The sequence below is a fragment of the Salvelinus alpinus genome, chromosome 1 (genome assembly GCF_045679555.1).
Source record: "Salvelinus alpinus chromosome 1, SLU_Salpinus.1, whole genome shotgun sequence".
Classification (NCBI taxonomy): Eukaryota; Metazoa; Chordata; class Actinopteri; order Salmoniformes; family Salmonidae; genus Salvelinus; species Salvelinus alpinus.
Genome location: NC_092086.1, coordinates 43,826,135 through 43,849,479, shown reverse-complemented (window position 1 = coordinate 43,849,479; position 23,345 = coordinate 43,826,135). Strand labels below are relative to the sequence as shown.

The following is a 23,345-nucleotide window of genomic DNA, read 5'->3' as shown; positions in this document are numbered from 1 at the left end:
GAGTGACCTTCAACGGAATATATTATCAGATCATCTTGGTTCTTCACTAAGTTCTGCTCTCATGTTGAGCCATTAAGTGTCTCACTTTCTTTTACAATTGGTAACATTATGCCTGATAATGACTCTCAGGCTGGACATGACTCTGTCTAACACAGAACAATTTGTAGTGTTTATTTCGTGAAAATGCTGTGACCTTCAAAAATACACTGAGTGTACAAAACATTAGGAACACCTGCTCTTTCCATGACATAGACTGATCAGGTGAATCCAGGTGAAAGCTATGATCCCTTATTGATGTCACTTGTTAAATCCACTTCAATCCGTGTAGATTAAGGGGAGGAGACAGGTTAAAAAGTGATTTTTAAGCATGGCAACAATTGAGATATGGATTGTGTATGTGTGCCATTCAGAGGGTGAACGGGCCAGACAAAAGATTTAAGTGCCTTTGAACCGGGTATGGCAGTAGGTGCCAGGCACACCGGTTTGTATCAAGAACTGCAACAGTTTCCCGTGTGTATCAAGAATGGTCCACCACCCAAAGGACATCCAGCCAACTTGACACAACTGTGGGAAGCGTTGGAGTCCACATGGGCCAGCATCCCTGTGGAATGCTTTCGCCACCTTGTAGAGTCCATGCCACGACGAATTGAGTAAGGTGTTCTTAATGTTTTGTACACTCAGTGTATGTTGAGGATTCTACCACTTGATCTTCTGCACACATCCAATCAGAAACACATCACCCCACTGGTAATGATGGGCTTGAGACTTGCAGGTTAGGTGGAAAATGTAGACTCCTTTTGGCTCGGAAGGCTCATCTATGAGAGGGTTAGGTCTCATTATGACGGAATAACAGAGCCAGAATGGAGCCACATCCCCACTCAATCAGTACGTCAGCAGCCTGGCTTATCCCAGTAATTTCATGTATAGCCACGCACATCTCTGAGGGGCTCAGCTTCCCCCCTATCAGCTACACACAGACACACTGGATCGACGAAAAGCCTGCTTCAGCCCAATCACCATTACAACCCTTTTAAGGTCAAGCTAAAACTGTGTCAATCCATAACTGTTGGAGCCCAAAGCTACAGTGGAGAGTGGGGAGGAGGCGATAAGGTTAAGAGCATGTCCATACTGTGCCCATAGCCCCATATCCATAATTTGTCTATATTGCATCACTTAAGACTCTACAGTGTCATCCGTAGCCTGTAGTGTGAGGTGTCCTTGAGATGACAGAGTGAAAGGACCCCGGGCGCTGGATCTACGCGATGCAAATCCCCTCAACCACAGCTCAGCGGCAGTGCATTACTTTCAGTCCAAATCCTCAACAGGGCACTGAGAGACAACCCAGCACTTGTCCAGGACCTGCTGCTCCATGCTAATCTACACCTCATTAGCTGAGAGGATATCCAAATAGAACTGACTTAGGGGCACTGTCTGTCTTAGCTGCACTCCAAGCCCTGTGCACTCTTCATTATAATCCTATTCCCCTCTCCAACCCTCCTTAAACTGCACAGTCTAACCTGTTGAGACGTAGCAGAAGCAACCAGCAGTTATAGCCTGCAGACGCTCCTGGGCAGGACTGAAGGGGGAGGAAGGGGGGAGAGATTGAGGGGGAGAGTAGGAGGTCCGTGGCTTTGTAAAGACAGCTGGAGGGGTCAGAAGAAGAGCGCCAGAGGCGTTGGAGAGGAGCTGTGCTGTGATCAAACACATCTGCCTCGTTTGACACATACGAGAACACACACATGAACACAGCCAGGCAGCCAGTACATCAACACCAACTCACAAACACAGTAATGGAAGTTGAGGCTTCCGTCATACAAACACTAACATACACACTCTGACAGAACAAACACCAACAGACACACTCTGACAGAACAAACACCAACAGACACACTCTGACAGAACAAACACCGACAGACACACTCTGACAGAACAAACACCGACAGACACACTCTGACAGAACAAACACCAACAGACACACTCTGACAGAACAAACACCAACAGACACACTCTGACAGAACAAACACCAACAGACACACTCTGACAGAACAAACACCGACAGACACACTCTGACAGAACAAACACCAACAGACACACTCTGACAGAACAAACACCAACAGACACACTCTGACAGAACAAACACCAACAGACACACTCTGACAGAACAAACACCAACAGACACACTCTGACAGAACAAACACGAACAGGCACACTCTGACAGAACAAACACCAACAGACACACTCTGACAGAACAAACACCAGCAGACACACTCTGACAGAACAAACACCAACAGACACACTCTGACAGAACAAACACCAACAGACACACTCTGACAGAACAAACACTAACAGACACACTCTGACAGAACAAACACTAACAGACACACACTGACAGAACAAACACTAACAGACACACTCTGATAGAACAAACACTAACTTATTTGGGTTAGTCTGTAGTGGTGTGTCTCACTCAAAAAGGATGGTCTCAGTCCTATTTCGTTCCCAGTGTGGTGCGGTTCGCTGCAGGTGAGAAGGCAGTCTGGACCAAACACAGGAAAAGAACCATAGGTGAGCGGTACTATTGGTTGTTTGACTGAGAGCATTTGATGAAATGCACACAGTACCAGCTGTGGCTGCATAAAACATTCTGTGAATAGCAGTGCATTTATGAGCACATCCAATGCAGGTTAGGGGAGACTGGAGCTGAGAATAGCCTATTCACGTCGCAGTTAGAGCGGCTATTCCGCTGTTTCCTCCCGCATGTTGTTCGAAGACCAAAGCGAAAGTAATATGAAGTTTGGGACACACAAGTTATTCTTCCTGATAATCAGAGATGGAGTTAACATGAGCGTTTGTGCCCAATAAACAAATGACATGCATGAACACGTGGTTTTGTTTTGGCATTTTAGTTTGTTTGACATTTGGCAATGTGAGAACACCCGGACCAAATGGAAAAAATTACAATGTAACAAATAATCAAACCCTGATTCGAACTATAGCTCAGAACTAACAAACACACTCTGACAGAAAAAACACTAAAAAACAATGACAGAATCACAAACATGACAGCATGCAGGTAGGTTGACTCAAGTACACACAAATGCACAAATACTGTACATACAGTGCATTTGGAAAAAATTCTGACCCCTTGACTTTTTTCACATTTTGTTACATTACAGCCTTATTCTAAAATGTATTAAATAGTTTTTTTCCTCATCAATCTACACACAATACCCCATAATATTTTTTTTGCAAATGTATAGAAAATAAAAAACTTTAATATCACATTTTCATAAGTATTCAGACACTTTACTAAGTACTTCGTTGAAGCATCTTTGGCAGCGATTATATCCTCAAGTATTTTGGGAGTTTCTCTTATTCTTCTCTCAAGCTCTGTCAGGTTGGATGGGGAGTGTCGCTGCACAGCTATTTTCAGGTCTCTCCAGATGTTCGATCGGGTTCAAGCTCTGGCTGGGCCACTCAAGGACATTCAGCGACTTGTCCCGAAGACACTCCTGCGTTGTCTTGGCTGTGTGCTTAGGGTTGTTGTCCTGTTGGAAGGTGAACCTTTGCCCCAGTCTGAGGTCCTGAGTGCTCTGGAGCAGGTTTTCATAAAGGATCTCTCTGTACTTTGCTCCATACATCTTTCCCTTGATCCTGACTATGTGGCTCCAGAGTGGCGCAGTGGTCTAATATACTGCATCACAGTGCAAGAGTATCTGCAGTATCTGGTTCAAATCCAGGCTGCATCACATCCGGCCGTGATTGAGAGTCCCATAGGGTCGGCGCACAATTGGCCCAGTGCTGTCCAGGTTTGGCCAGGGTAGGCCGTCATTGTAAATAAGAATTTGTTCTTAACTGACTTGCCTAGTTAAATAAAGGTTAAATAAAAAAGTATCCTAGTCCCTGCTGCTGAAAAACATCCCCACAGCATGATGCTGCCACCACCATGCTTCACCTTAGGGATGATTCCAGGTTTCCTCCAGACGTGACACTTGGCATTCAGGCCAAAGAGTTCAATCTTGGTTTCATCAGACCAGAGAATCTTGTTTCTCATGGTCCAAGTCCTTTAGGTGCCTTTTGGCAAACTCCAAGCGGGCTATCATGTGCCTTTTACTGAGGAGTGGCTTATGTCTGACCACTCTACCATAAAGGCCTGATTGGGGTGGAGTGCTGCAGAGATGGTTGTCCTTCTGGAAAGTTCTCCCATTTCCACAGAGGAACTCTGGAGTTCTGTCAGAGTGACCATCGGGTTCTTGGTCACCTCCCTGACCAAGTGTCACGTTCTGACCTTAGTTCCTTTTTTATGTCTTTGTGTTAGGTTGGTCAGGATGTGAGTTGGGGTGGGTAGTCTATGTTCTTTTTTCTATGTTGTTGTATTTCTGTGTTTGGCCTGGTATGGTTCTCAATCAGAGGCAGCTGTCGATCATTGTCTCTGATTGAGAATCATACTTAGGTAGCCTGTTTTCCCCATTTTGGTTGTGGGTGTTTATTTTCTGTCTTAGTGTATGTTCTCCTTGCAGAACTGTTTCGTTTTCGTTTTGTCCTCGTTGTTATTTTGTTAAGTGTTCAGTTTATTAAAATATGACGAACACTTACCACGCTGCATTTTGGTCCTCTTCTCCTTTACCAGACGAAAGTCATTACACTAAGGCCCTTTTCCCCCAATCGCTCAGTTTGGCTGGGCGGCAAGCTCTAGGAAGAGTCTTGGTGGTTCCGAACTTCTTCCATTTAAGAATGATGGAGGCCATTGTGTTCTTGGGGACCTTCAATATTTCAGACATTTTTTGTTACCCTTCCCCAGATCTGTGCCTCGACACAATCCTGTCTCTGAGCTCTACGGACAATTTCTTCAATTTCGAGTCTCATAGCAAAGGGTCAGAATAGTTATGTAAATAAGTTATTTCTGTTTCATATTTTTAATACATTTGACATTTTTTACAAAAAAAACTGTTTTCACTTTGTCATTATGGGGTATTGTGTGTAGATTGATGAGAAAAAAATATTTAATACATTTTAGAATAAGGCTGTAATGTAACAAAATGTGGAAAAAGTAAAGTGGTCTGAATACATTACGAATACACTGTAGCTACAGTACACAACATAGCTCAAAGCACACACACACAGATTGCAGAGGACACATGCATGAGCATGTATGTGGTGCAGTGACTGTTATTCCCACAGCATCCTCTCTGTTTCTCAGAGTATCATTACCATAGCGTCATATGTTGACTGGTAGGCAAACACGGTACGTATGTAATTGGCACTGGCCCCATGTGGATTTTAATCACAGTGAATATACATAGAAATTAACATACATATACAACCCCCCCTCCCCCTTTTCACTTAACACTCCCTCCGCCCGTCCCAATTCCCTCATCTCCTTGTTTTGATTTCAATGTCACACGGATGCTATCGCTCTCCCCCTCACAGACTGCCTCTGCAACATGCAATTACACACGCTCCATAATTGCAGATCCCCCTTATCTACAAAGAGAAAAGGAACAGTGTCAATATAGAACTTGCACACAGTCCAGCCAGCCAAGATTATTCAACGCAGGGGTATTTTCCTCTGAACGTGTTTGTTTAGATAGTGGTCAGCCACTGTATGAGCAGGATCAACTTCGTCATCACTACAGTATCAGCGTCATCAACAACAACAGGGACATCGTCTTCATCGTGTTCAATAACAGTAGTGTAATTGTCGTTATTGCCAAAACATTAACAAATGATGAATGTTGAGATCGGTCTGTTCAAGCATATAGTAAAGCTTAAATAATTCATGGTGCAGTTCTAAGGAGTTTAGACCAGTCAGTCTCCTGCATTGTAATGAACCATTAGCTCTGTCCATGGTGCTCAAACACAGCTCACAGACAGCAGAAACAAGTGGGATTAGGATAGGCTAGCCCTTGTGCTTTGTGCTCTCTCAATCATTCTCTTTCCATCTGTTAGTCTCTCACTTCCTACTTTCAGTCCCTCCGTTTCTGTCCTTACCCAATTTCCTCTCGTTCTCTTCATGTTCTCATTTTTCTCTCCCTATCTCTCTATTCCCCAAAATCGATATAAAATGTCCTCAGTCTCTTTATTTGTCATTCTGTCTCTGTCTCTTTCCCTCCGTTGTTTCACAGAGGAACACGCACGGCTTGTTCACTGGGAGCTGTTTGACCCTGAGGGCAGCTCTCCACACTGAGCAGTTCTGTCCAGCTGTCCCACTCACTGCCATGAGAATGCTCTCATACAACACACACACACACACGCGCGCACACACACACACACACACACACACACACACACACACACACACACACACACACACACACACACACACACACACACACACACACACACACACACACACACACACACACACACACACACACACACACACACACACACACACACACACACACACACACACACACACACACACACACACACACACACACACACACACACACACACACACACACACACACACACACACACACACACACACACACACACACACACACACACACACACACACACACACACACACTCTCTCTCTCTCTCTCTCTCTCTCTCTCTCTCCCCCTCTCTCTCTCTCTCTCTCTCTCTCTCTCTCTGCCTGGATTGTCCCCTAACCCAACCCTCACACTCTCAGACACTGATCTAGATGCAGCCTTGACCATATCATGTCAGATAAAGCACTGAGATTACAGGGCAGAGCAGTATGGGGTGGAATAACAATAATGAAAACATGTGCGGAGCCAGAGTTTTACACTCTCATCCACCTCAGTAGACTAGGCAGCACCTGTAAGTCCTCTCTTTAATGTGCATCATGACACAATGTCACACCCCAGTCAATGTCCTTCTTTCATCTGGTATTATTTGTTTTGTTTTTTTACCCATATCTTGCTGGGAATTCCTCAATGGCTATGTCACCCCATCATTACTGTCTCTCTCTCTCTCATCTTTTTAAATGTCTGCATTTTTTTTACCCTTATCTATTACAATCCCTACGTTCCCTCATTTCCATCCCATTCTTTCACCTTGTCGCTTCTTTCTTGCCCTCTCCTTTGATATTTGTTCCAGAAATCCATCTCCGCCTCTTATCTCTCTGCCAAGCTCCTCCTTCCCTTTCTTCCACCTCTTCCTCTTCCATCCTCTGCACTCCATCTTTCTACTTCTACCTGCCCCCCTTTCTCACACACATGCTCTCTGTCCCCATCCATCTCTTTCTCTCTCTCTCTCAAATGAGCCCCTTCTCTCATCTTGCTCCATCTCCCCCTCTCTCCCCCTCCCCCTCCCTCTCTCTCTCTCTGGTCTGTGGTTCTTAATGAAGGTCATGCGGGTGGTGACAGGTTGTGGTTGTGTGGCCAGCGGACACACCATTTTGAGAGCAGGGCGGGGGGGCACACAGACGGGTCTCGCTGGCCTCTAAGTCCCATTGTATCAACCCTCCACAGATAATGACCACTTAATTAAAGACTAATTTAATGGTCAACGCTAGTCAGAGACAGGAGAAAGGAAGGCGAGATGGGGAGTGAGTGTTGTTTGGCAAAATAATAAAGAGGAGTAGAGATGAAGGGAAGGTGGAGACTGATGGGTGTAGGTTGGCATGAACGTGACGGAGAAAGGAATTGTTGCAATAGAGTGAAGATGAAAGCAAAGTGTGTGTGTGTGTGTGTGTGTGTGTGTGTGTGTGTGTGTGTGTGTGTGTGTGTGTGTGTGTGTGTGTGTGTGTGTGTGTGTGTGTGTGTGTGTGTGTGTGTGTGTGTGTGTGTGTGTGTGTGTGTGTGTGTGTGTTTGTTGGAGGGGAATGGGGTTCAGAGGGATTTGAGGGGATCTAATTAGTAAACAGATGAACTGCTTGGTACTATATCAACAGGTCCTGGACCAGAACAAAGATAATTACACCTTCATTAAAGATGACCAGCCTGTCCCTGCACTTCCGCTCAGCCATGGAGGGAGACTGCAGGGGCTGCTATGGAATTAAAGATGACCAGCCTGTCCCTGCACTTCTGCTCAGCCATGGAGGGAGACAGCACGGGCTGCTATGGAATTAAAGATGACCAGCCTGTCCCTGCACTTCTGCTCAGCCATGGAGGGAGACAGCACGGGCTGCTATGGAATTAAAGATGACCAGCCTGTCCCTGCACTTCTGCTCAGCCATGGAGGGAGACTGCACGGGCTGCTATGGAATTAAAGATGACCAGCCTGTCCCTGCACTTCTGCTCAGCCATGGAGGGAGACTGCACGGGCTGCTATGGAATTAAAGATGACCAGCCTGTCCCTGCACTTCTGCTCAGCCATGGAGGGAGACAGCAGGGGCTGCTATGGAATTAAAGATGACCAGCCTGTCCCTGCACTTCTGCTCAGCCATGGAGGGAGACAGCAGGGGCTGCTATGGAATTAAAGATGACCAGCCTGTCCCTGCACTTCTGCTCAGCCATGGAGGGAGACAGCAGGGGCTGCTATGGAATTAAAGATGACCAGCCTGTCCCTGCACTTCTGCTCAGCCATGGAGGGAGACTGCACGGGCTGCTATGGAATTGAGCCGTCCTCCTAGCTCAATAACAAGTGTCTGCATGCGTGCGCGTCAAATCAATTTTGATTTGTTACATGCTTCGTTTACAACAGGTATAGACCAACAGTGAAACATTTACTTACAGGCCCTTCTCAATAATGCAGAGCAAGAATTGAAAAATGCCAGTCTGAAATAGTCTGTTGTACCCTATTCAGAGTTAGTAGTGTCCTCATTAATACATTGAGCACTAAAAGAGCCCTCTTGAGAGTGCTTGCAAAGCGTTGCTGGATCAGTATCCGATATGCTTAATTACACTGAGAGACATCTCCTGTAATAACCCCTGTCGCTTCCAGAGAAACAGGTTTACCGTTGTTGCTGCGCGGTGACCTGCCAGAGATCCCATTGGTCCCTATGGGGTGATGACCCCCGGTACCGTCCACTCCGCCCACCTCTCCGGGCTGCTTCAACAACTCTGTCAAGGCCCTGCAGAGAGAAAGACAAGTGTTAGGTTAAAGATCACCCATCAGTAAGACGAGAGAACATTGTGTCAAATCGATTGAGATCACCATAGAATAAACTCCTGCAACATCAAATCAAATGGAAGTGTGCTGCCATCGTTTCCTAATCTGTGTGATTTGATCACAATTAAAGCCGTCTTATACAGTGGGGAGAACAAGTATTTGATACACTGCCGATTTTGCAGGTTTTCCTACTTACAAAGCATGTAGAGGTCTGTAATTTTTATCATAGGTACACTTCAACTGTGAGAGGCGGAATCTAAAACAAAAATCCAGAAAATCACATTGTATGATTTTTAAGTAATTAATTTGCATTTTATTGCATGACATAAGTATTTGATCACCTACCAACCAGTAAGAATTCCGGCTCTCACAGACCTGTTAGTTTTACTTTAAGAAGCCCTCCTGTTCTCCACTCATTACCTGTATTAACTGCACCTGTTTGAACTCGTTACCTGTATAAAAGACACCTGTCCACACACTCAATCAAACAGACTCCAACCTCTCCACAATGGCCAAGACCAGAAAGCTGTGTAAGGACATCAGGGATAAAATTGTAGACCTGCACAAGGCTGGGATGGGCTACAGGACAATAGGCAAGCAGCTTGGTGAGAAGGCAACAACTGTTGGCGCAATTATTAGAAAATGGAAGAAGTTCAAGATGACGGTCAATCACCCTCGGTCTGGGGCTCCATGCAAGATCTCACCTCGTGGGGCATCAATGATCATGAGGAAGGTGAGGGATCAGCCCAGAACTACACGGCAGGACCTGGTCAATGACCTGAAGAGAGCTGGGACCACAGTCTCAAAGAAAACCATTAGTAACACATTACGCCGTCATGGATTAAAATACTGCAGCGCACGCAAGGTCCCCCTGCTCAAGCCAGCGCATGTCCAGGCCCGTCTGAAGTTTGCCAATGACCATCTGGATGATCCAGAGGAGGAATGGGTGAAGGTCATGTGGTCTGATGAGACAAAAATAGAGCTTTTTGGTCTAAACTCCACTCGCCGTGTTTGGAGGAAGAAGAAGCATGAGTACAGCCCCAAGAACACCATCCCAATCGTGAAGCATGGAGGTGGAAACATCATTCTTTGGGGATGCTTTTCTGCAAAGGGGACAGGACGACTGCACCGTATTGAGGGGAGGATGGATGGGGCCATGTATCGCGAGATCTTGGCCAACAACCTCCTTCCCTCAGTAAGAGCATTGAAGATGGGTCGTGGCTGGGTCTTCCAGCATGACAACGACCCGCAACACACAGCCAGGGCAACTAAGGAGTGGCTCCGTAAGAAGCATCTCAAGGTCCCGGAGTGGCCTAGCCAGTCTCCAGACCTGAACCCAATAGAAAATCTTTGGAGGGAGCTGAAAGTCCGTATTGCCCAGCGACAGCCCCGAAACCTGAAGGATCTGGAGAAGGTCTGTATGGAGGAGTGGGCCAAAATCCCTGCTGCAGTGTGTGCAAACCTGGTCAAGAACTACAGGAAACGTATGATCTCTGTAATTGCAAACAAAGGTTTCTGTACTAAATATTAAGTTCTGCTTTTCTGATGTATCAAATACTTATGTCATGCAATAAAATGCTAATTAATTACTTAAAAATCATACAATGTGATTTTCTGGATTTTTGTTTTAGATTCCGTCTCTCACAGTTGAAGTGTACCTATGATAAAAATGACAGACCTCTACATGCTTTGTAAGTAGGAAAACCTGCAAAATCGGCAGTGTATCAAATACTTGTTCTCCCCACTGTATGTGATGTCCATTGGTGTGTAAAACAAAGGCTTTAATCATAATGTAGTATAGTACTGACAGCTGGACCTTTTCAAAGAAACCGGTTGAATTTAAATGGTACATGCCTGCTGACAGCTCAGCTGGCTAGACATGAGCCCCGGACAGTAGGTCAGTAGTGTTGTGATAGGAACGAGGGTTAATATGTAGATCGTGCTGACAGACTGAATGACAGCAGGTATAGACAAGGACTAAGTCCCGAGGCCATGCTGAAATACTGTCCCTCTGTTTTTCATGCTTTTCTTTTCACTTGTTGGGTTTCTCTCTAAAATGCCCTCCAGTCACCCATTCAGCAGTACACAAACAAACACTCTACTCCTTAACTCATCACCACCAGTTAGTGCCTGTCTTTCTCACTCATTCCCTCTGTTTCATCCGTCTCCTACTTGGCTAAAGCATTTCTCTCTCTTTCTCATCCTCAATTCTGTTTTCTTTCTCTCGGGCATTGCTGAGGGTGCTGTTATTGTGGAGTGCTGGTTGTTCCACCTTCTCAACACAGCTGTCAGCTCTCTGAACCCGTATTCTAACCCCCCGGGACTGTCACATCTCCTAGCTAACGTAAAGATGTAAAGGGATGATGTGATTTGATGTGAGAACATTGCAAGACTTTCCAGAAAAATTCCCAGAGCCCTCTCTTAGGCTCAGACATTACAAGGGCAAGGAAATGTTTAAACCACGATGGCAGCCAAAAGCCCTGGTGAATCCCATGCACAGATACATTCCCATGCACAGCCAATCGGGATCTGTCTCTTTTATCATAAGAACTTGGGAAAAGGGTTTGGTTGGATGAGCCAGTGTTCCTTAAACACAATTCTCGGGGCTGACAGAACTATTTCCCTGGGTGTTGTTTCAAACATTACGTTCTCTCTGCCAGAATGTTACAAAGGAAATTGTGTTAGATAGCTCTGCCAATCCTACTGCAGTGGTCAAATGTCAACTACTTAGAAAAAAGCTCAGAGTTGATGGCTTTGTACATTTCAAAAAGCCCTTGTAGTTTGTCACTGAAGATGTTCATTGAGGAATTAGTCTGTTGAGTTTCTCTCTCTCTTTCTCTCTCTCTCTCTCTCTCTTTCTCTCTCTCTCTTTCTCTCTCTCACACATTGTGCCACTTTGTTAAGAGAAGGGGCAACATTGTTTTCCAGATTTGATACATTACAGGGGTTATCTTGAGGTTGCGTCAGATAGGGCCACAGATGAGATTCATTTGCAGTTTAATTACTTAAAATGGATTGTGTGCTATAATACAAGAACGGAAATGAATCGATTAATGAATTAAAGATAACCATAAAGTTTTGTGCACCCTCATCAGCAGTAGTGTGTCAGCAGAAAGGAGAAAAGTGAAGGTGGGAAAGTTTAAGTTCGACCTGAGGGGCTTTACTGTATGAGGCAAGATCCTGGAAATTCTTGAGGCTGGTTGGTCGGTCCTGATGATGATGACTTCTGTAGTACTCCAGTGTCTGAGGTTTCCACAGGGTTGACTTGTCAGTTGCTATGAGTGACATTTGAAGGGAACGAACACGTGAAAAAAATTGACAGGTGGAAACTCAGCACTTACTGGGCTGGTCAAATTCATAATGGTTACAAATTGAAAGAGTTTAAAGCCTATGTGCAAATGTGTTTTTTGGCGCACCAATTAAATATGGATGGTAATTACATCAAATTGATTTCACAATCTATCCATCATCTTCTCAACCAAGCACAAATCTTGGCTGTGCGCAATCATTGATTATTCAGTGGTTTATAGAAAAAGATGATCTTAAATCATGTTCACACAGCATGTCAACTTAAAGGGAAACATGTTGCCCTTAATTAAACCATCACAATTCAGTAAAGTAAATATTACAATTGTCTTGTATTAATTAGAGATGTATAAGCCTGGAACCAGCCTTTTGAAAGTCCCCCAACTAGGTCCTCACGCTACATGAAGCTAATGAACCTGTCTGTGCTGTCCTCAAGTAGAGGGAGCACTACAGAAGTACCTAGAGGTCATGTGACGTGTGAAAACATCTCCAATTATTGAAACACAGCTATTCTAGGAGAGGTGAGGCAAGGACTTGTTTACGCCACAAACAACTACATTGAATGATTGAACGAAGGACATAGGCTCAATTATTTAGAACGAGTTAAGTTTGTGAGTTGCTTCACTCATTGATGGATGCTACAGTGTAGTGCATGCAGGTTTGCAGAGTAAAATTAATTAGACTGTAATAATGTCTGATACTCAAAGCTGGATTCCTCTGGTATTGTTCAAGCATGAATCAAATTATGCTAATGATAACTTCTGTTGTGATTTCAACCATCTGTAGCTAATTGTTTAGTTTCCTGCTGATGCACTACACAATAATTGCAATAGGCAACGCTACTTCTATTCCTTTTCTTAGATCACTTATATTCAATTACAAACGGCGCTGGGATCGGCATGAAGGTCCTTTTACTCTGAGATTTTATCATCACCCTAGTGGAGGCAGTGGGGGTTCAGGTTGGAGTTGAGGCCTGCCTATCTCCTCCGCACTCCCTGTGGGTGGTAAGGTTGAGGCCTGCCTATCTCCTCCGCACTCCCTGTGGGTGGTAAGGGTGAGGCCTTTATCTCCTCCGCACTCCCTGTGGGTGGTAAGGGTGAGGCCTGGCTATCTCTTCCGCACTCCCTGTGGGTGGTAAGGGTGAGGACTGCCTATCTCCTCCGCACTCCCTGTGGGTGGTAAGGGTGAGGCCTCCCTAACTCTCCACTCCCCATGTGTGGTAAGGGTGAGGCCTCTCTGTCTCCTCCACTCCCTGTGGGTGGTAAGGATGAGGCCTCTGTCTCCTCCACTCCCTGTGGGTGGTAAGGATGAGGCCTCTGTCTCCTCCACTCCCTGTGGGTGGTAAGGATGAGGCCTCTCTGTCTCCTCCACTCCCTGTGGGTGGTAAGGATGAGGCCTCTCTGTCTCCTCTACTCCCTGTGGGTGGTAAGGGTGAGGCCTCTCTGTCTCCTCCACTCCCTGTGGGTGGTAAGGCCACAATCAAAGTGAGTGTATTAGTTCATTACCACCAGACAGCTGGAGCCCACTGAGCAGAAGAGGCCTGCTGTGACCCCCTGCAGTCTCAGCCAGGAGCCAGGGGGTCTCACTGTTAACCTCCAGCTGCTGTGCACTACTGCACAGTACAGTAAAATAGAATAGAATTCAGATTTCATAATTTTGTTTATTGTCCTTTCAAGGCGGAAATCACCTTTACTGTCCACTGCTCTGGGGTATGTTTGAAACCCTTTGTTCTTGACACTGTAGTGTCTAAATCACCACCACTGTCACACCAGGTTAGTGTGTTTTTACTTGCCTCTACCATCCACCACTAGCTATAGTGTTTGTTAATACACTTTGTCTTATTTCTACGTGGGGTTTTATCTGTGGCACCCCACCTCGTGTTCAGTCTACCGGGGTTATTATGAGGACACCCCACTGAGTCACCCCCAAATCACACTGAGGGTGTGCTGCCGAGGCTAAGTGTGGGTGGGGAACTTGAGCTTCCAGAAAAGTTTCCCAAACAAAAAGATAAAATAAAGCCTCCAGCGCAGAAAACTCATTCTGGACTGCATGGTGCGACAATGGCTTGGTTCACATTATTTCACTCCCTAAGTGATTTGATTTGATTTGAAGTGCCATCATAGCACCCAACAGCCAGCTTCACTCACCAGGCGTGAAAGTTTAGTCATTTTGTACACATTCCTCATCTGTAGCTCTGCTCTTTCTTTGTCTTGGTGTTCTAGGCTGACAGAACCATCAGCTCTCCCTAAACCCTGTCTCCCTTGATCAATAATTCAGGCTGTGTCTCCCTGGTGCTCGCTAAGGGAGGGATGTAGTAGCAGAAATGACACCCTGTGTTTTGGGTACTGAGTCTCCCACCCCGCGGTGCTCAGAGCCGAGTTCCCTCTCAACCAGGGAGGCTGACGCTGTAGCTACCACTGCCAGATAGTGAGCCCCAGCAGTGTTAGTGCCTGCAGCTGCCTGCCACTGTCTCCGCTACTTTGGTATTGGACGCGACAGCTGCCAAATAGTGCCTCTTAGCATGGCGGTGTGACTATGCCAGGGTATGTTTATGTTTGTATGTGGGTGGGCATGACTGTGCTGTCTGCAGTGGCCTAGTTCCCTTCTATAGTTGCTGAAGCTACTTCTCCAAAACACACACACACACCATGTGTTACACCCTTCATCATTCCTTGGATGGAAAGTAATTCCAGCACCTCATTCACATTCAACCATTGGATAGTCTGGACTCTGGAGGAGCACCTCTTAGGTCAAGCTAGGCTTTGGGCAAAGATATCATGGGAGCTAGGGTTGAATATTTTCCCTGTATTTTACCAATGTTCCATTCCGAGAATAAATCTCTTTTCTCCCGGGTAACCCGATATTTTCCGGCAAAACCGAAAGTGTTATTCAAAAGCATGATAAAGCATATACAGTGGGGAGAACAAGTATTTGATACACTGCCGATTTTGCAGGTTTTCCTACTTACAAAGCATGTAGAGGTCTGTAATTTTTATCATAGGTACACTTCAACTGTGAGAGACGGAATCTAAAACAAAAATCCAGAAAATCACATTGTATGATTTTTAAATAATTAATTTGCATTTTATTGCATGACATAAGTATTTGATCACCTACCAACCAGTAAGAATTCCGGCTCTCACAGACCTGTTAGTTTTTCTTTAAGAAGCCCTCCTGTTCTCCACTCATTACCTGTATTAACTGCACCTGTTTGAACTCGTTACCTGTATAAAAGACACCTGTCCACACACTCAATCAAACAGACTCCAACCTCTCCACAATGGCCAAGACCAGAGAGCTGTGTAAGGACATCAGGGATAAAATTGTAGACCTGCACAAGGCTGGGATGGGCTACAGGACAATAGGCAAGCAGCTTGGTGAGAAGGAAACAACTGTTGGCGCAATTATTAGAAAATGGAAGAAGTTCAAGATGACGGGCAATCACCCTCGGTCTGGGGCTCCATGCAAGATTTCACCTCGTGGGGCATCAATGATCATGAGGAAGGTGAGGGATCAGCCCAGAACTACACGGCAGGACCTGGTCAATGACCTGAAGAGAGCTGGGACCACAGTCTCAAAGAAAACCATTAGTAACACACTACGCCGTCATGGATTAAAATCCTGCAGCGCACGCAAGGTCCCCCTGCTTAAGCCAGTGCATGTCCAGGCCTGTCTGAAGTTTGCCAATGACCATCTGGATGATCCAGAGGAGGAATGGGAGAAGGTCATGTGGTCTGATGAGACAAAAATAGAGCTTTTTGGTCTAACTCCACTCGCCGTGTTTGGAGGAAGAAGAAGTATGAGTACAACCCCAAGAACACCATCCCAACCGTGAAGCATGGAGGTGGAAACATCATTCTTTGGGGATGCTTTTCTGCAAAGGGGACAGGACGACTGCACCGTATTGAGGGGAGGATGGATGGGGCCATGTATCGCGAGATCTTGGCCAACAACCTCCTTCCCTCAGTAAGAGCATTGAAGATGGGTCGTGGCTGGGTCTTCCAGCATGACAACGACACAAAGCACACAGCCATGGCAACTAAGGAGTGGCTCCGTAAGAAGCATCTCAAGGTCCTGGAGTGGCCTAGCCAGTCTCCAGACCTGAACCCAATAGAAAATCTTTGGAGGGAGCTGAAACTCCGTATTGCCCAGCGACAGCCCCGAAACCTGAAGGATCTGGAGAAGATCTGTAGGGAGGAGTGGGCCAAAATCCCTGCTGCAGTGTGTGCAAACCTAGTCAAGAACTACAGGAAACGTATGATCTCTGTAATTGCAAACAAAGGTTTCTGTACCAAATATTAAGTTCTGCTTTTCTGATGTATCAAATACTTATGTCATGCAATAAAATGCAAATTAATTACTTAAAAATCATACAATGTGATTTTCTGGATTTTTGTTTTAGATTCCGTCTCTCATAGTTGAAGTGTACCTATGATAAAAATTACAGACCTCTACATGCTTTGTAAGTAGGAAAACCTGCAAAATCGGCAGTGTATCAAATACTTGTTCTCCCCACTGTAAATAGGCCTGTGTCTGGATTTGATTAGAGCTTGTTAGAAAATTCAAGCCTGATGCTACCTGAGCCTGATGAGCCAGACATTAAATACATTTTATGAGCGCTACATTAACAACATTTAATGAGCCCAAAATAAAAAAAATCACAAGTGATTGTGCCGTTAACCAATACATAGGCCTATATGAAATAGACAACTGCTCATTATGCACGACAAAAAAACACAAAAGCCCATAGATGGCTGTATGCTTTCTTGGGTAAATACATGAAACTAGCTCCAGTAGCTAATCTTTTTGAATGTGAACTGTATTACTGTACTGTATTTGATTATACTGTATTATATGGACTGGAATTACTCACATCATTCAAACCATGATAAAGCAAGGAGAGAACATGCAATTCTGGTGCAGCACATCTGGCCTACAAAGTTACAATTATCGGCTAGCGAAAATGATTTAAATGTCTAAATTTAATAGGGCCTATTTGTATAATTAGTAGGCTGATGCATATATACCATTCATAATATTTCCCCAATGTTATTATCCTACTTCCTCTTTCTCTCTTTATTGTTACATCATTCCTTCATCGCTTTCAACAGTTAAATGGAATATGTTTTGTTGTCCTTATCGTCATCATTCTAATGGCATGCTTGAATAATATGGGACTAGAATTAAACACAGAAGGCTTTCACTTCTATTCACAAAGATTGAATGGTTAGCTGCAAAACATAAAAAATAAAACATCTTTACAGTAAAACAATAAGGTGACCCCGAAAGCCAGCTGGAGATGGGTAAATTAGATGCTGCAGCAAATGAAGGCCTACCTGTCACTAGAAAAAAAGTGACCATGATGAGATGGTAGGTCTACATGCATTATGAACTGCTCTCAATACTGTCCCCACCCTGAGCGGGGATGATTCATCATGCAGAGGCCGTAGAGAAGCCAGATTTAGACATCACATATAATTCAAGTTCCATTTCACGCATGCTTTTCATATAAATCATATCTTAGAATTTACCTGTTTCTCGCAGTTATTTATCCCAGGAAAAGGGAGTGGTTTTTGGGCAGTAAATCGTGGTAACCGGGTTCCTGCCATTCAACCCTAATGGGAGATAATTCATTTCAACCCCTGACTCCTACTCAAATGAATGTTGGGTCTTTAGGACACACAGACCCTCTCCCAGGGATACAGTCATTCCATGAGGACACACTAAGGTCCACATGGCCCTAATACTGTCTCTATCTAAGTGACGACACAGACTGGCCATCATCCCCATGACAACCTGCCCCAGCACATAGCCTTATCGCTTCATGAGCCATCATCAGCTCTATCACACACAGGCCATCCATCTCCACTGTATGGACAAGCGATCAATGCCGCCCCTGACATTTTCCTATGGAACTGTATATTACCGACCTGCCATGGGGCTCAGGGTTTTGATGACTTAACAATAGCATCGTTCCATTCGCCATGTCAATGTAATGGCCCTGTAATAGCCTGGCTAACGGACCTGTTTTTGACCGCAGGGACACATGGCGTAGTGGCCATGTGCTCTGCTGAGTGCTGTGGCTGTTTCTCGTTCCCTGTGTCCGGTCCGCTTGGTCCATCCCCATTTCGTAAAGCCCATTTAAAGCTGATTGTTATCAGTCTCCTACATGGTATCAGAGGGATGTTTTGTCCCGCCGCGTATCATAATGAATTTTGGGAGAGCAAATAGCGGTGTTCCTAAATGCTCTGTGGTGATTGATTAGGCCTCCCACAGGGGAATCTCACGTATTTAATAAGTCATACCTCTGTCCTGACCCTCCTGCCATCAACACACAAACACATTCAAAATCCTATTTTCCATAACCCCTTAACCTAACCCTAACCTTAACCCTAACGTTAACCCCTAAGCCTAAGTCTTAAAGCTATCGTTAACCCTAAGCCTAAATTTAAACCCAACCCTAAACCGAACCCTTAAGCTTACAATAGCATATGAAAAAATTCAGGACATGGAAAAAGTCCAGACTTTTCAAAAAGGTAATTGTTTTACTACCTTGCCAGGACATTCTGGGGTCTTGTCAGGACATTGTAGTCCTAATAATATAGGAAAACATGTACACACACACACACACACACACACACACACACACACACACACACACACACACACACACACACACACACACACACACACACACACACACACACACACACACACACACACACACACACACACACAGAGAGAGAGAGGTCACTCTACATAAGCTCATAGCTTGCACACACACAGATGCACACACACAGACCTCTTACAATACATAAGATCAAAGTATTCCCATGCATGTACAGAGTGAGGATACTCCCAGAATACAGAATGTCACAATGTTTATTCAAATACACCCACCCAAATGAGTACACTTTCCTCTAAGCACTTTACCCAAAAGCCAAAATAAACACTTCAATGCTTTTCACGAACAATAAAATAACCTCCCTCCCGCAGTGCAGAGTGAAATCAAATGATGTATCTTATGAGCCCACACATTCAGCCTAGCTGAGCAAAGGATGACTCCAACTTTCCGCCATTATTAATGCATGGGAGCATGAATGGAGCCATGTGTCGTCTGCGGCTGGCCTTGTGGGACAGAAGCCACTGTCCGTCACTTCATGTCAGTCACTGGGCACTGAGTGTACTTTGGTGTTCGATAACGCACTATTGGAAAATATGAGACCTTAGACAGTGTTTCACTGACAGCCAGGAGCTCGTCTGATTTGTGGATCTACTCAGTGAGCAACAGCAAACCAACAGAGACAGTGAGGGGTTGAAATATTGTTTCTTGGGGACAAACACTGCCATCCATCTTTTGAGGCTTGAACACAGAAACTCTACAGAGGAATACATACGAGGGCACAGCCATTATGGCTCTGGTGTGGACACTGTACTCAGAGAGGCCAACAGGTGAATTACTTTTAAGGCCTCAATGCAGAAACTGGGTTTAAGCATGGACGCAGGTGCAAATCCATAATGGTTCCAGTGTGGAGCAGTCATGCACAATCTTCTATTTACCTTCTGTGGACACCTACCTGCTCACACATGCACACACAAACACACGTGTTCATAATAATTGATTCTGTGTGCACTTCACACAAACATTGGAAATGTACCACTTACATAAATACACCAGCCGTAGACCTATGAAGTCATGGTTGCAAATGCGTATACACACACACACGCACACGCACACGCACACGCACACGCACACGCACACGCACACACACACACACACACACACACACAGATGGGTATACCTCTCACAATACATAAGATCATAGTATTCCCATGCATGTACAGAGTGAGGATACTCTCAGAATACAGAATGTCACAATGTTTATTCAAATACACCCACCCAAATACCAATATGAGGGGGAGAAGTAGTGTAAGCATACTCTGACAATGCAGGACAATATCCTATTGCATATTACACTCACATCAAATTGTTGCTTCTCATTTTTCCTAATAGCAAAAGCCTTATCTGTACTAGTCTTTCTACATGAGTGATGTGTATCTACTGGGTGGGTCACATCAATGACTGTAATTTATCAACCTGTCCAACCTCCTCTCTCTCTCTCTCTCTCTCTCGCTCTCGCTCTCGCTCTCGCTCTCGCTCTCTCGCTCTCTCGCTCTCTCTCTCTCTTCCCCACTCTCTGGTCTTCCATGCAGTCCTTGAGCTATGTTCACTGACTGTATCGGTATGCTACAGTCATTCAGCAATTAAATTGAGTATCCGTCCTCTGTGTGACTCCATTCCCCTCATAGTGACTGATTGGCATGACAATAATATTCATGCCTTGACAAATGAGTTTAAAGAGACAATAACAGAATGCCACAGGAGAGAAAATGTAGACATGAAAAATGAACATCCACCAGTAACCTCTGATAACATGCCAATTAACCTCTATCTCCTTCTATAGTTAATCTCCACTTTCCCACAGACCCTCCCTCTCTCTCCCTTTCTCATGCTCTCTCTCTCCCTCCTTCCCTGTTACGTGTGCTGTTTAGCTGCGCTCAGCTTCACCTGTCAGCTTGGATCAGGGCTCTGGAGCAACAATATGACAAACTGGCCTCTGATTCACACACACACACACACACACACACACACACACACACACACACACACACACACACACACACACACAGACACAGACACAGACACAGACACAGACACAGACACACACACAGACACACAGACACACAGAAAAACACAGATTTGGCCTTTTACACACAGAAACATACACTGGCTTAAAAAGTTGTCAATTTCTACAGAGGCACACAGTGACATAGTTTAAGACAAATGTGGAGGCAAACTGTAGCATCTTTAAAGAGTTAAACATACGCATACCTGCATTCCTACATTTTGCACACATATTTTGTGTACTGGCATCTACTGTATACTGTAAAACATACATTTAGCAAGCAACGCTAAAAGTCAAGATGTGTGAAGGCAGCCGGTACATTTTGTTCTATGGCAGGCATGGCCACTCACAGCCAGGAGATGATAAAGCAATCATGTTAGTGCTTTAAAATGCTAATATATGCAATATCCTGCTAAAGGGGCTGAACCAGCTTTACCGTACTCCCCCACTCACTCTGTCTGTTTGTGTCAAATATCCCAGAGCACACCCCCTCCTCTATATCTCTCTCTCTCTCTCTCTCTCGCTCGCTCTCTGCCATTCCCTTTTCATCTCCTTGTCCCTCACTCCATCTCTTTCATATTATCCCTCGTTCTTTCATTTCTTATCTTTCTCTCTCCTTCCTTTCTCTCTGCCTCTCTTCCTCTAAGTGATGACTGTCCCACCTGCTAAGCCGTTGATAATGTATCCCGTCATTAAGGGGATTTATGGCTAGTCCCTCCCGCAGCATGCTGACATCTCCCACTCACAATCAATAGTCCTTTATGCAGTCTTCTCGCAGGGCTGTCCCGCTGTTTACCCAAACACAGCTCTGTGTAGCCAGGGTCAGCTCACACATCCTCTCACACCCACACCCAAATATTCAACCAAACAGAAACACACTTACCGACAGCTAAACCAAACTGGGCCGAGGCCAGTCCAGCCAAGCCAGACAGAGTCATTTGGACCAACGGTCCCCAAGCTCATAAAGAGGTGGCCAGCCCAACGTGTCACGGCGGCTCAGACAGCACATACACAATTGTCAAGTGCTCTGCGTCACACGGAGCGAGGGATCACGTTTAGAGCAGTGGTTAAATAAAACAGCGCCGCTGGCAGAGGAGCAGTTCATATGCTTGGTCTCGTGACCTGTTGTAATGCAGAGCATCCATCTGTTTGCTGAGGAGACCTGGTGTATTTGTATTTTTGGTTTGTGTGTGTGTGTGTCTGTGTGTGTGCGTGCGTGCGCTTTAATAATGTACGCGTGACAACTGTGTACGTAAGTTGTGTGCATGTTAATTTGCATGCAGGTGCTGTATTTGTCCAGTGATTTAGTGTTAAGTATGTTTTTCTTCCTGCGTGTTTTTGTGTTTGCCCCCGTGTCAAACTAAGTGAGCACATCATACACTCATCGCTCTTCAGGGCTGCAGACGTCAGAAAGAGTTTTGGGAGAAAGCAAAGAGACACGCTACATCAGACAAGAGAGGGGGAAAAGAACACTCAAAATAGGAGGGGAAGGAGGGACTTGTTGTTTTTACACGTGCCACAGTAATGTCTGTTCATGTTTGTGGTGGTGAGGGTATTTGGAGCAGATGGAATGCACTAGGATGAGAGAAGAAAACGATAATGTCTGTCGAGACACACAACAGACACATCCTGTTTTTGTACAGACTTGTACAGTCTTTGCACCTGCCAAAAACTGAGGATTGGTTTTGAATTGAAGGCTGCTGCATCTAGAAGAGGACGGCTCTCAGAAGTGTGTGAATAGGGTGGTGTGGAAGACAGAGGGCTTTTTTGAAAAGTCTCCCACTGCCAGAGAAAGAGACAGAGCAGTCCTTCTCATGGTTTATCATTATATTTTCTGCGGAGGGCAGATCTATGTGCTCTGAATGCGAATGCCCCGCAACACATGTCAGGGTGACTCACATTCTTTTTGATGCTTTGTGAACGTAAGGGGGATGTGGGTAGAAAGGGGGTGAGGGAAGGAGGGGGTGAGGTCAGTGGAGGAGAGAAGGGGGTTAGTCACATTGAGAGCCGGCAGCAAAGGACACAAGACGCACAACTCCTCTTTGGTAATCAAAAAGCATGTGCTTTAGCTCTGCCAAAGAGAGGGAGGAAGAGGAGGAGGAGGAGAGGGAGGAGGTGTCCTCTGGGCTTGATCTCTTATACAGATGTAGGATCTTAATTTGAGCCAGTTTGCTACAGCAGGAAAACAATCCTGCACTAACAGGAAATGTGAATTATTATGTGGATTATAATGAATGGACATTTTGTAGAGGTTAATACATTTTTCGTAAGGAGAGAATCAAGTCTGAAATTTCAAAGTGGAAATTACAAACTTCAGAAGCCTTT

At 45.1% G+C, this 23,345-nt stretch overlaps 1 protein-coding gene across 2 annotated transcripts in view; it reads right to left on the bottom strand.

Annotated features, from left to right (window-relative positions):
• Positions 1-23,345, bottom strand: part of LOC139577093 (protein shisa-8-like) — a 77,877-nt gene that overhangs the window by 38,975 nt on the left and 15,557 nt on the right. For both annotated transcript variants that reach the window (XM_071403896.1, XM_071403905.1), the window contains exon 2: positions 8,874-8,989. In XM_071403896.1, the coding sequence (XP_071259997.1) occupies positions 8,874-8,989 (116 nt within the window). The remainder of the gene's footprint in view (positions 1-8,873; positions 8,990-23,345) is intronic.